This window comes from Sebastes umbrosus, chromosome 8 (genome assembly GCF_015220745.1).
Source record: "Sebastes umbrosus isolate fSebUmb1 chromosome 8, fSebUmb1.pri, whole genome shotgun sequence".
Taxonomy (NCBI): domain Eukaryota; kingdom Metazoa; phylum Chordata; class Actinopteri; order Perciformes; family Sebastidae; genus Sebastes; species Sebastes umbrosus.
Window position 1 is genome coordinate 4865027 of NC_051276.1, and position 13694 is coordinate 4878720.

General features: G+C 44.8%; 1 protein-coding gene across 16 annotated transcripts in view; it reads right to left on the reverse strand.

Annotated features, from left to right (window-relative positions):
* The window catches only part of arvcfb (ARVCF delta catenin family member b), a 302038-nt gene that overhangs the window by 101200 nt on the left and 187144 nt on the right, over window positions 1-13694 (reverse strand). For all 16 annotated transcript variants that reach the window (XM_037778804.1, XM_037778802.1, XM_037778805.1 and 13 more), the window contains one exon: window positions 4789-5429. In XM_037778804.1, the coding sequence (XP_037634732.1) occupies window positions 4789-5429 (641 nt within the window). The remainder of the gene's footprint in view (window positions 1-4788; window positions 5430-13694) is intronic.

The following is a 13694-nucleotide window of genomic DNA, read 5'->3' on the forward strand; positions in this document are numbered from 1 at the left end:
TTTGAAAAAATTCCCTTCAGGAGTTCCTGTGATATCACGTTCACGAGAATGGTACGGACGGACGGACAACCAGAAAACATAACGCCACGGCTGTTGCAGTCTCCATGATATAAATATGTATTCCATTTCGATTTAATTAGGGATGTCAAAGTTAACGCAAATTTATCTTAGCGGTACTTGTGATTTTTACCAAACCGTGTCATACTAGCTTGTCGTGAAGGAGGCAAAAAAACGCTCCAAACTTATGCTGAATTTTGGTGAGGAAAAACTGGCATGGCCATTTTCAAAGGGTCCCTTGACCTCTGACCTCAAGATATGTGAATGACAATGGGTTCTATGGGTACGCACGAGTCTCCCCTTTACAGACATGCCCACTTTATGATAATCACATGCAGTTTGGGGGCAAGTCATACTCAAGTCAGCACACTGACACACTGACAGCTGTTGTTGCCTGTTGGGCTGCAGTTTGCCATGTTATGATTTGAGCATATTTTTTATGCTAAATGCAGTACCTGTGAGGGTTTCTGGACAATATTTGTCATTGATTTGTGTTGTTAATTGATTTCCAATAATAAATATATACATAGATTTACATAAAAGCAAGCATATTTGCCCACTCCCATGTTGATAAGAGTATTAAATACTTAACAAATCTCACGCACCAGGCTTTCCACTAACTATAATGTAAAACCCATCCGCGGCAACAGTAAACACTCTGAGAAAGTGTGTCCCGGGAGTGTGGTGACTTAGTATAAACAGCGAAAAGACACACTAAGGGCAGGCGGGAGTTGTGGTGGATGGGCCAACAAACACAAGACTTTCATCCAGGAGACCGCTGTTTGTGTCGCGTGTGTTAAGTTCCACTTTCACAATCATTCGCGCCCAGTGTTCAGTTTCATTTTCATATTACATACATGGTAGTTTTAAGCCCAACTACCTAAACCTAAAATGATGCCAAGGGGGGTAAAAAAACGGTGGTATGTGACGAGTTGGGATGAGAACGAGTTGGCTAATGACACCCTGCTGAAGAGGACCCGGAAACATACCACCTCTTACCTCCGATGTACACTATGTGCTCCAATTATCTGCACTTGACTATTACAGACAGGCGATAAAGGAAACGCCTGAGATACATAACAATTGCTTCCATATAGGTGGACTGCATATTAACATCCTACCATGCTCTGCAGTGTGTATAAAGTACTGAACAGGCCCAGCAAGAAGAAAAGATCTGAGTGAGTCTGAAAGAGGCTTCGGCCATAAAGACATCTGCATTTAGATCTGGTGGAGAGCCCTGAGGACCACGTTCCTAAAAGACCATATGATTCACATCATTTTCATACATGCAGTGAGCTGTATGGACGCTTCAGCATTAACACTAAAATCCAACCGTGATGCATGCTCACACATCCGAAGAACTCCATCACCAAACGATACATCATCATCATTCCCGGCACATGATGGACTCCACGGCGGTGACAAAATGAGCGCATGGCGCCGATGCAGGAAGCCGTTTTAGCACTAAACGTCTTTATTTTTTTTGTCGGAGCATAATTGAGGGCTTGCAATGCAATGATAAGCTGTAATTAAAGCGCTTTAATTCCCAGATTCATTACAGCACTTTGGAGTCGCCGCTCCCTTCTTGGAAGAATACTAATCGCGGTGTGAGTGCACAGGAGAGCCCGGGCACTCTGGGAGGGCCGAGTGTCACCGTTCCTGGGACGGAAAAACAAAAAAATCACTTAGAGTGTACGGATGTTTTGATGTCAGCTGATCTGAGTGCAGGAGGAGAGAAGACATGGAAATATTTGGGATTTATTTTCTGCTGCAATTAGCGAGGAAGCTGAGCAGCCAGTCAAGAGTGGCTTCAAACATGTGTGTTTGAGCATTCATGTTAGCGGCTGTGTGTGTGTGTGGTGTGTGTGTGTGTGTCTGAAGGGGTGTGTGAGGCTGTTAGGGCTGTGTTGTGACACATGTAAGGCAGGCTACAAATTGCCTGTCACAGCAAGCGCCTCTCACTAGGCGGATGGGGGACTGACTCATTTTCAATGTGGATTTTTATTGAGTGTGAGTGTGTGTGTGTGTGTGTGTGTGTGTGTGTGTGTGTGTGTGTGTGCGTGTGTGTGTGTGTGTGTGTGAGAGAGAGAGATACTGTGTGTGTAAGTGTCAGAGTCAAAAGTGTGTAAAGACCGGGAGTCTGATTAGGCATCTGCTTTTCTCCACATGCGCTTCAATCCTGGGGCCTTTAAACCCAGCTAGCTGTGAATGCATGAATGTGTGTGTTAGAGCTGTTCTGATACCGATACCAGTGTTGGAAAATGCGTCCAACACTGCCCGAAATTCGGGATCGGGTATCAGCGAGTCTATGCACCGATCCGACACCATAATTTATTAACCCAGAAAAAAATCATCACGTTTAACCGGAAATCAATTCTTCTTCGCCGCTCCAAAACAGGAGCCTTCACTGGATGTATCATGGCTGCCACTGGCAACTACTGTTTTAGAGCGGCGAAGAAGAACTGATTGCAGGTAGTTTGTCACGCGACAATAACAAACAACAACAGTGCGGTGCCGGTGGAGAGTGTAACGGTAGTCAGAGCGAGGAAAATGGCAGCCATTTGGCAACATTTCACAGTGGAAAATCCAACAAGTGAAACGGCGATATGTACAGTATGGAAGGTTTCCGTCTCCAGGGGTGGCACAGCCCTAGTAGGGTGTGTGAATATGGCACCCTGCAGGACAAAGTAGCACACAGGCTGTCCACTTGGGGAGACAGCTAAGAGAATACGGAATATTTATTTATTCCTAGCTTCATTTATTTATGTTCTTTGTAACTGACGAACTGAATAATAAAAGAAAGGTCTATTGCATTCATTCTCTGTGTGTATTTGTTCATGTTTTATTAAGGGTTTAACCTGAGCCAGGCCATACAACAAAGATAGTAATCACATCACATCTATACATGTTCAGTAGTAAACAAATGTTAAATAATAATAATAATAATAATAATGATATATTTTTTTTATCACGCTGGTATTGGATCGGTATCTCGCATTGGCCGATACCACAAGTTCAGGTATCAGAATCGATATTGCGAAGGAAAAAAAGGTATCGGAACATCTCTAGTGTGTGTACACAAGCTTAATTAAGAAGGGTCAAAAAGCAAAACGTATGCGCCGTCAAGAAGCCGGTAATCCTGGATTGAGCGTCATTAGGGATGTGACTGTTAGGAAATTTTCCACCTGTTAATAAACTTGTGACAACACCGGTGTTACCGATTTACACTGGACATTTTACAAGAAAAAACGGCCCTCAATATACTGTATGGAGAGTGCTTACTTTGATTTTTACCGTCGGATGGCTTTGTGTCTAGCCTCTCCGGTCCAGCTTTTGCTGCGAGCCGCTGCGCCGTTCACACTGGCTGTGATCACTTCGTCCTCCGCACGGCAATTGCCTCATTAACGTTATGGTTCCCTGATAGCATTGGGCTTAAATCCGAAATATTGCCAATTTTGCTTTTCGCTTGACACCAAATCCTCCGCCATCGTCTGTCAACTCTCTCTCGTCCCACGTCTGTGAAATCTGACTCCTGCTGCTGTGAGCTGAGACTCCGTACGGAGCAGACACTTTCACGTTCAGTTTGATAACATGACGCTGATATGCCAAAATTAACTAAGTGGGTTTTCTTTCTATAAAAAAAAGCAAAACGACAGTGGGGCGATGGGTACGTAATGTAATCGGTGTGTGCCCGACCACCGTGTCACACCGTGGAACACCGACTACCACGGCAAGCCTAGGCATCACCTCTGATTGTGACAAAAAGCACACACGCAGAGATACACCGTCTCGCTTGTTCCTGCCTCTCGACCCCCCCACAGCTCTATCCCTTTAGATCTGGCTTCAGGCCCAAACACTTTGGCCCTCAGATTGAAAGAAAAGTGCAGAGAACTTAAAAACATCCATCTGCTACAGATCACCGCTCGCCTTTCAAACGCACTTATCACCAACTCAACTTCAAACCCCCGGCTTCTATTTTCTTGAGGGTGGACATTTTTTTCCGGGGCCTCCCTTTGGGCAGCAATGAAATGATTGGAAACTATTAGGAGACAAGAGTCCATTCTGGGATCTTATTGTTGGAGGGTAACATGTTTTTTTTTTTTTTTTTTTCCTGACTGCTGGAGCCGGGAGTTATACTCATCACAGCAAAGGTTGCGAGATGACTGTAAAAAAAGCCTCCCGTCCTCTCCCACTCTCCCTCCGTCCTCCCTTCCACTCCTCGCGTCTCAAATCGTTCCCGCCTCTTTGCCTCTGACACAAACACTTGTTCACTCTCCATTTGCGGGGAAAATGGCAATCAAAGAGTTGTTTTTTTCCTCGCTTCCTTTCTCAAGCAAGTTGCTCAAGGAGAAGAGACATCTGTTTACTTGCGCTCGGCGTAATGGAGTCTTTTTTATGGCGAGAGCAAGACAAGTATTCTTTATTCTCTCTCATCTTAACAGGATGATCTCCTCTCATATCAAGGCAGAGACTACGCTCATGCATATGAACAAGAACTCGCTGTCCGACGTAGAAAGGATAACATGTATACTGTATGAACTTGCACACCGTCACAATATCTCCTGCAAGTAGGCGGAATCCTTCAACACAATCTGTCAGGTTTTTAAGTATTAACACCAGGCAGGTGCTGAGGTATAAAAACAACTGTTATGCAGATTTACGGTAGAACAGCAGACCGTGTGGTCCTGTTTAAAACCTCTACTCTCTTAAGTTTTGAACATTTATCCTCACCTGACTCGGGGCGCATCACGAAGAGGTTCCCGGTGGGTGCGACCCCGGTTGGCCCCCGGCAGGGTGCGTCGGTTGGCGGTGGAGTAGTCGGGCTCCAGCTCGTACGGCTCCTCCTCTTCGGGGCCCAAGCTGCGGCGATCGTCCTCCAGGCCGTACGGCTCGGCCTGGAAGCGCTCCGGCTGCGAGCGGTTCAGATCCACAGTGCTGCTACCCATTGGCACCTGGGGCTGGGCCACGTGGCCGTAGTCGTCCTTGCGAATGGGCAGCGTGTAGCTGTTCTCCGGCCGGTAGCTGTTGGGCAGGTAGGGGTAGCGCGGCGGCCGGAAGTTGACGCCGCGCGACAGGCTGCCGTAGTTGTCCGTCAAATCGGCGTAGCCGTCGTGCAGGCCGTAGTGGCGGACGTACTGGCTCTCGGGTGTCTCGCCATACGAGTCGTTGTAGGAGTTGTTGTAGGAGCGTGTCAGGGTGGAGGTCGCTTGGGGCGTGATGAAGCGGTCGCCTCCGTTCTTCATGTAGCGCCGGTCGATGGAATCGGTGTAGCTGCCTAGTGGGGACGAGCCCTCGGGCAGGGGCAAGCCGTCGGGGCCCAGGGGCACTTGACGCACCGTCCGCGTGGTCACCGTCTTCACCATCTTAGTCACCTGTAGAGGGGAGCACACACACACCCGTCAGACAGTGTGACATCATGATATTAAAGCAAACCTATGTTTAGATCCAACTGACACGGACCGTGTCGTCTTCAGGCTGCACACACACAGAAAACCATGCTGTCCACTTAACGAAGACATCCGTCTCTCTAACCGTCTGATTAGGACACCGTGTTAGAATGCCACACAGTGGAAGAGGCAAACAAATAAACTGGATAAACAGGAAAAATAAATGATAACTTTGATTCTTCCAGATTAAAACATGCATTTCAAACCTAATGCAGAGGGAATTTGTGTTAATTCAATTAGGAGTTAGTTGTGTGAATGCAATGATTTGCAAATCATTTCAGCATTCACACACATTTTCTGCAGGAAATGCATTTTTTCTAGTTTTACTAAATTTTCCCCCCATCGTGGTGCATTGTAATGTCATAAAATGATGTTTCATACAAATTCTGGATTCTTGAAGACTAAAGCGTGTAGAGGTGGTTTTTGATGCTGAAGTTGTGAAGTTGGTCGGGATCAATCCAAAATTTGAATTGTAAGGCTTGTGACACCAATTTGTGTTGCCTTAAATTACAAAGTGGAAAAAATCAGTACACGTTAAAATAATCTGTTATAAGTAGGGCTGTCAAAGTTAATGTGATGATTACGCGTCAACGCAAACTCGTTTTAACGCCTTCAATTTCTTTAACGCATTAACGTAATTTTAGGTTGTAGCGGGCTCAGTTTTAAAGGTTACTGGTATCATATGAAACTAGAAAAAACCTAAAGAATCCATTGGTACCAACCAAACTAGCTTGTCGAGAAGGAGGATAGGTGAAGGAGGCTAAATAACGCTCCAAATTTACTATAAATTTCGGCGAGGAAAAACTGGCATGGCCATTTTCAAAGGGGTCCCTTGACCTCTGACCTCAAGATATGTGAATGTAAATGGGTTCTATGGGTACCCACGAGTCTCCCCTTTACAGACATGCCCACTTTATGATAATCACATGCAGTTTGGGGCAAGTCATAGTCAAGTCAGCACACTGACAGCTGTTGTTGCCTGTTGGGCTGCAGTTTGCCATGTTATGATTTGGGCATATTTTTTATGTTAAATGTAGTACCTGTGAGGGTTTCTGGACAATATTTGTCATTGTTTTGTGTTGTTAATTGTTTTCCAATAATAAATATAGACATGCATTTGCATAAAGCAAGCATATTTGACCACTCCCATGTTGACAAGAGTGTTAAATACTTGATAAATCTCTTTTTAAGGTGCATTTTGAACAGATAAAAAATATGTGATTAATTTGCAATTCAATGTTTGAATCCGTTGACAGCCCTAGTTATAAAGCAAACACTGGCTGCTAAATCTAAACCCAAAACTATTGCATATACCCAGTATAGCTATCTTGGTACACTGAGTCTCCTGGACAGAGCCATCTTGAAGTGCTACAGCTCCACTGGACCTTGAATCCTTTGTGTCCCCGAGGGGAACAGGGCAGCATCACACTCCGTAGCCAGAGGACTGTGACAACCAGACCTGCATGCATCTACTTCTCACGCTCACCTCATCCTATAGCTAAATAACTCCACTTGCTCTGCTGTCTCCGAGGCTGTCTGGCTGGAGGATTACAGACAGCTACACCCCCCCGCCCCCTCACCCCCTCCTTCCCTGGGCTCTCCGCCCAAACAGAAACCAATTTGCTGCCCAGTGAATTCTGCTGTGGCCGATAATTGGCTATTTTGTCCACGGCTATAAATTCATCTTCAAAATTAATGAGGTTGATGAAAATTAATCGTCATCGGCGGCGGGGGGGGGCGCAGGTCCGATGCAATTCCTGCCTGACAAGGTGTCGCGCAGAGGTTCGTTCCCGCTCGACGAGCGTAGACCGCCGTTCTGATTTTTCTCGGGGAAAGGAATAAAGAAATCTGATAGGTTTAATTTTCGACACTAGCCCTCTTAATTGTAATGTGCTTTCTTTATTTTCCCATCAATGCCATGATTTAGATTTTAATCAGGAGCGAGCGAAGGCATGTAACAATATCAAGAAACCCAAACGAAGCATTAACCCTCGCTACAGAGAAGCGAAAGCACAAACAACATATCGGCTGTTCAACTCATTAACTTGGTTTCAAACAAATAGAAATCTTCGCTGGCCTTTGTTTGATTACGCCCCGACTGTGAGCAACACAACAAAACCTATTTCAGGAACGCCAAGGTTTTATTTCCATGTTCAGAGTAATTACAGAGTCATTCACGTTTGTTTTTGATGCCATTCCGCCTTGGCTTTGCGCTAGTTAAAAATAAAGAGCTCATTTGCTTGATTCACATTAGCTAAAGCATATGTATGACCTTGGAATAACAAGCTCCCTTTCATCCTCTTGATTCGCAGTGGTAGGAACCCAAACTAGGCTGCTCTGGTGTTCATAGCATGGGTCCTATAATGCTAACTCTGGGCCTCAAGGAGGCTACAGGGGCCAGGGCTGAATTTCGAACCCTGCATGGAGCCATTACCTCAGCACAATAAATTCCATTTATTCAATAACATTTTCATAAAGCTTCACAAGGGAACCCAGGCCTCCCAGATGGAGAGTAATATCAGAATGTTTTTTATTAGGGCTGTCAAGTTAACGCGAAAATAACGCGTTAAGGCAAATTTGTTTTAACGCCACTAATGTCTTTAACGCATTAACGCCACTTGTGATTTTTAAGGTTGTAGCGGGCTCAGTTTGCTAGAGTGAAGATATTGGTATCAGTTGAAACTAGAAAACCTAAGGAATCACAGGCATGCCCACTTTATGATAATCACATGCAGTGTTGGGCAAGTCATAGTCAAGTAAACACACTGACAGCTGGGTATTCACACGTCTTGAGGTCAGAGGACAAGGGACCCCTTTGAAAATGGCCATAACAGTTTTTCCTCACCAAAATTTAGCGTAACCTTGGAGCGTTAAGTTCATATGATACCAGCATCTTCCGCTGTATCCACCAGTATCCACCAGTATCTAGCTTTAAATCTGCGCCCACTACAACCGAAAAATCTCAAATTGCTTTAATGCGTTAAATAAATGAGTGGCATTCAAATTAATTGACGTTAACGTGTTATCACGTTAACTTTGACAGCCCTAAAATATGTACATACATTTGCATAAAGCAAGCATATTTGCCCACTCCTATGTTGATACGAGTATTAAATATTTGACAAATCTCCCTTTAAAGTACATTTTGAACAGATAAAAATATGCGGTTCATTTGCAATTAATGACGATTAACTATTTTAATCGATTGACAACCCTATTATTATTATTATTATTATTATTATTATTATTATTTTATTCATCATCATATTTCATTATATTCCATTCTGGCTGTCGGGGCTGAGAGGAGAGCACGGTGAATGCTGCAGCTCCCCAGCCTTGGCATGCCCGGCTGCCATGTACCAACACAGCTTTTTAGGCGATTTGTGAGGGCTGCAAAGGGACGCCATCACACAGTTTTCAAACACTCTTTTGATGTACGCTCAAGTTCACAAGAAGTTAAACCGTCGCGCGAGGGGAGGCGAGGGACCCGCGTTTCAAAAGGAGCATCTGAAATGTGCTGAAGTGGGGTAAACAGGGCTAAAAGAGAAATGGCTGAAATAGGGGAGAGTATTTGAGAACGTGCACATGTAGAAGTACTATAGAATTGTGTGTGTGTGTGGGGGGGGGGTTGTGTGTGCATGGAAAGTCATGGCCGTACTGAAGTGTTTGAGACGACCACAGGCAGTTAGACTAACGCCTTAGCTGTTTACCAAACTGTTAAAAATGGAGGGAAAGGCAGCAGGCGTCAAACTGTCCACTTTACAGCTCTGTAAGAGGTTAGACCTCTGTGGCATTCACTTTATTGAGAGCTTAAACGGACACGGTGGCCCGGAGGATGCTGGGAGAGGATGAGGTAGTAATTCAGTTTTTTTAAGAAGCCTGTGATTCATTTTCAGCCCATCTAAAGAGCACCTGTGAGGACGACGGAAGTAGAAATTGTTGCTAAATGTGGGCCTCTTTAAAACATGTTGGACGAACAGGGAGGCAGGCGGGGGGGAGGGAATAACACAGCAAACATCACACAGGGCTCGGCATCCTTTACTGGTTCTGTCTCTGACGGGGTGGGGGTCGACATGGAGACCGGGGTGGGGGTCCGGGTGGCAGGCCTGGACTCCACTAAGAAGCTGTCGGTCAGCGTCACCGGGTGGTAGGTGCGGCGAGTGATGGTTTTGACCACTTTGGTCACCTAGAGTCGGAGGGATGGGTGGGTAGAGCTCTCAGTGAACTGTGTTACATTTCATTATGCATGGATGTACATCCAGCCTGCTGTTTTATCCATGTGATGCACATGGCTCGGATATGACACACAGACTGTATTTGAAACCGCCTCCTACATACTAATGACGAATGCAGTATACAGGGCATTACGCATACTGCGTTCCTCAGTAGTATGAAACAGGTCAAGTGATTTATTTTTCAGTATGCTAGGCCAGGCATTAGCCTTTAAACAAGCTCTTAGAGCACTGGACAAAAACCACGTACCACTATTGTAATATTATCAAAAAATTAGATTTTTTTCTTTTATTGTGACCAACGTTTGTTTACTTTCTAAGATACTGTATAGTTTAGCTTCAGGTGAAGCAAGACAAAACAGGATCATCCACGAAGGAGACGGTAAATATAAAACATTACTTGGCAAAATTTACTCAAACTGCTTTTTCAGTTACAGCAACAAAACAGTGGACTACAACTACAACTCTCCTGCTCTGTAGCCGGTCTGTGAGTGCGACGCCTGCAGGCGATTGCTTTTCAACTCTAAAAAGGCAGATAATCACAGATTCCAGTTTTCCAATTTTATATTGGACGTTTGTGTTGTGATATTTAAACAAACCATCTGTCAACAAGGAAATAAAATCCCCTTGCCTACGAGGCGAGTCTCTTGAGAGAGCTCCAGCCAGCTCATAGCGGGGTCTGTGAGAGTGACTGCCCTTTTGGTGAGGTAGCAAACGCTGTTGTTGTGACCATAAACTCTACCGTTCCAGCGCTTTGCATTGTGGGATACAGTAGGCGAGGTAGACTGGTCCGATGCACACTGGAGATTTTTTCAGTAAGTCATCCGGGTAATTTTGGCATACTGTAGATTCTGCTTTTGTTTGCATACTACATACTACATACTACATTTTTGCTAAATAAGTACATACTACTAGTTTAATATACGGTTTAGAATACAGCCATAGAAGTTCCATATGCAATCTGAGAGAGGAGAGTGTGTTCTTGCTGCGCTCCAGTAACTATTTCAAAGACTTCTTGGTGAAGTCGAGACAGTCTCAAATAAAAGAAAGTAATTCACTCTGAGTAGTGTGACGTGTCTGTACTTTTATTCTGTTCTATTCAACAGTGGCACCTTGTTTTTTTCACAACAGCTGTGCCTGATAAACTAACTCCTACCTACTTAAGGTTGGCTCCCCAGCGTGACTACGGCAGTGAAAGCGCTTTTATTTGTTTGTGTGGTCCGCCTCGACTCTCATTAGCTCATATCCAGAGGAAAAGGGTAGGGATGCTGCTTTTACTGGCCTGACTGAGCTCTTCCTCCGACATGACTGGTGTTCCATTCAGAGCGTCTGCCGGCAGGAAGACGGGGCTGGATGATGGCCAAGGGGAACCGACAGGAGGATGGACATGGGTCTAATTGAACGCGGACATGCGCTCATTCAGGCCAATTCACTTCAACTAGAACCAGCATTTAAGCCGTTTTTGAAAGGGTGTTCATATATGAAAAAACCTCCTACATTAACTGAATTTGTCAGCTGAAACTCCGCCTGACAACATGACTTCAGCCTCTTTTCGCTGACATTTTCTCAAATCCAGCGGCTCCGTCTTGGTGCCAAATTTTCTAACTAGTAATATTGCTGATACTAAATCAGCTAGAAACATGTTTACCACTGGAAAAAAAAAAACTTTTTTGCCTGCAAATCAGGAAGATGGGAGAAGCTTCCGTGTTTCATCTTCCAGCAGCGAGATGGGGGGATAACCATCAAGGGAAAAGGAGCGTGTTAGCATTAGACAGTGTGGCGAGACTTTGGTTCAAAAGAACAGATAAGCAGCATAAATAAAACTGTGAGTTGCTGCGAGATGACGAGAGAGATAGAAAAGGAGAGAGGGTGAAAAACAACACATGAAAGTGAGCCAGAGAGAGGAGATGCAGCGAGGACGAAAAGACAGAGGGAAAGCGAGGAAGACTCTAAGAGGAGGGGTTTCTTTGGGGTAAACTCTCGGCTGGGTCTGGATCCATTTGCCACCATGGAGACGTTGCCTTCCAGAAGTTCACCCTGAGCATTAATCTACTTTTCTCCTCAAAGTGACTTCCAGGGAGTCCCTCCTCCCAGCAGGGTGGCGGCCCCTTAAAGGAGCGTCCTTCCTCGGCAGCAAAGCCCTTGATTAGTGTGATGTTTTACTGCTTGCGTGTGTTATCCCTGAGAAGGTCTGCGTATGAATACATAAAATCATGTGAGTGTGAGTGAGCGTGTGTGGCCGATCCCCTCGCAGTAAACAGGCTGGAGGGCAATGGGCCCTCCCTGATGAGGGATTAGAGCAGGCTTTTTAATTACAGTTTCACAGTCCCTAGAGTAGGAGCTCAACACAGCGCTCTCCACTCCACTGGAAGCCTACAGCAGCAGCAGCAGCAGCAGTCGACTGGGCCTACGTTTACATCCGAATCCCAAGCAAAATGTTGCAATAGAAGCTCATCTTTGAGGGTAAGTCTCAAAACGTTAAGAAGAGCTTCTTGAATTTTTTTCAAATGGAAATCTGGCATGGATTCTGGTGGGAATTCTTCTCCGTGCACAGGGAGTGATGAATTCAAACTTAGAAGTGAAATGCAAGACTGTCTCCCAAAACACAATGAACAGGCACACACTTGAAGTTCTTCAAAACCTCCAACCTGACACCAAGAGGAGGACATTCTGGTTCGAGCAAATTGCAGATTACTGATGCCACTTGAAATGATTTTTTTTTCAGTGCTGGGGTCTTCAAAGTGGTAGCAAATTACTTTGGGGAGCCAATGTACAAAAAAAATGGTAATTCATACCATTCAAAAATAAAAAGCAAGCTATCACAAGGCTACAGCTGGCAAAAAAAAACAAACCTACATAAGTAAAAAGTCATCGAAGATATAATTCCTGACACAAGGATTTATAGTGTGTCCTCAGGGCGTAATTGAAAGATTTAAGACATATCGTTCCTACATATGGGGAATCTACGTATAGACCCCTTTTCTTTTGGTAAACATGATGACGTACGTTGTGAGCGGACCATTAAGTGGAAGCAGAATAATTCTCTGAATACGTTAGTTAACACTGGCTAGCAAGTACTGTTGGCTTGTTTTTTAAGCAATGGCTGAAAAACAATGCTAGTTTCTCTCAATATGTTCAGTCACTCACTCTCCAGGATCACGAGTGTTAGTTGAGAAAGTTAACATTAACCAATGCGACCGTTCGGGAGTAGTAGACTGCTGGCTAACGCTAGTTAGCCGGCTAGTTAGCCTGTCCGGAGAATGACGAGCTATCTAGTTAACGGCTGCTCTCCTCCCGGCAAAGTAGTCTCCTTGTGTCGAGGAGTGAGGCAGAGGGGCGATGACCCGGCGCCATCCGCTGTTAGGCTCATTTTCTGTAGCATGGCGGAATTAGCAAAGTAGCCTGCTAACTAGCCAGTCGCTAAATGAGTAAAATTCAACTACTTAATGCTTCATCCACACACTCTTGTCACAGCGTAGGAAAGCACAGTGCTATCGCCAGATGACTGACAACTTTGTTTGGCTGATTTTCTGTGTTGCCTGACAGCATGGCGGAATTAACAAGCTAAATTAGCTAAGTAGCCAGCCGTCTTACCAGCGGGCTGGTGGCTAACAGCAGCGCTGTAAAGATAAATTGAGGGCGTATAAATCTTTGGATGCTTCTAGTTAACTATCCTTCAGTAAAGTCAGTCAAAAAGAGAGTCGTACAATATCGGCGAAGCGTTTCAGAGATGGAGAGAAAGGGTTGCTAATATTTAGTTTAGCCTTCTGCTAACTGCATCCAATGGCTCACAGCTGCGGTAGCAACATGTACTCTCCATCTCTGAAACATTTTGCCGATATTGTAGCTCGCTAGATCCTCGAATCACTGTTTGTCAAGATGATATTTTCAATGTGTAATTTTAGCCCACTGCTAATGTTTGCCTCCAGTCTTTCCTTTGTTTTGCCTCCAGCTAACA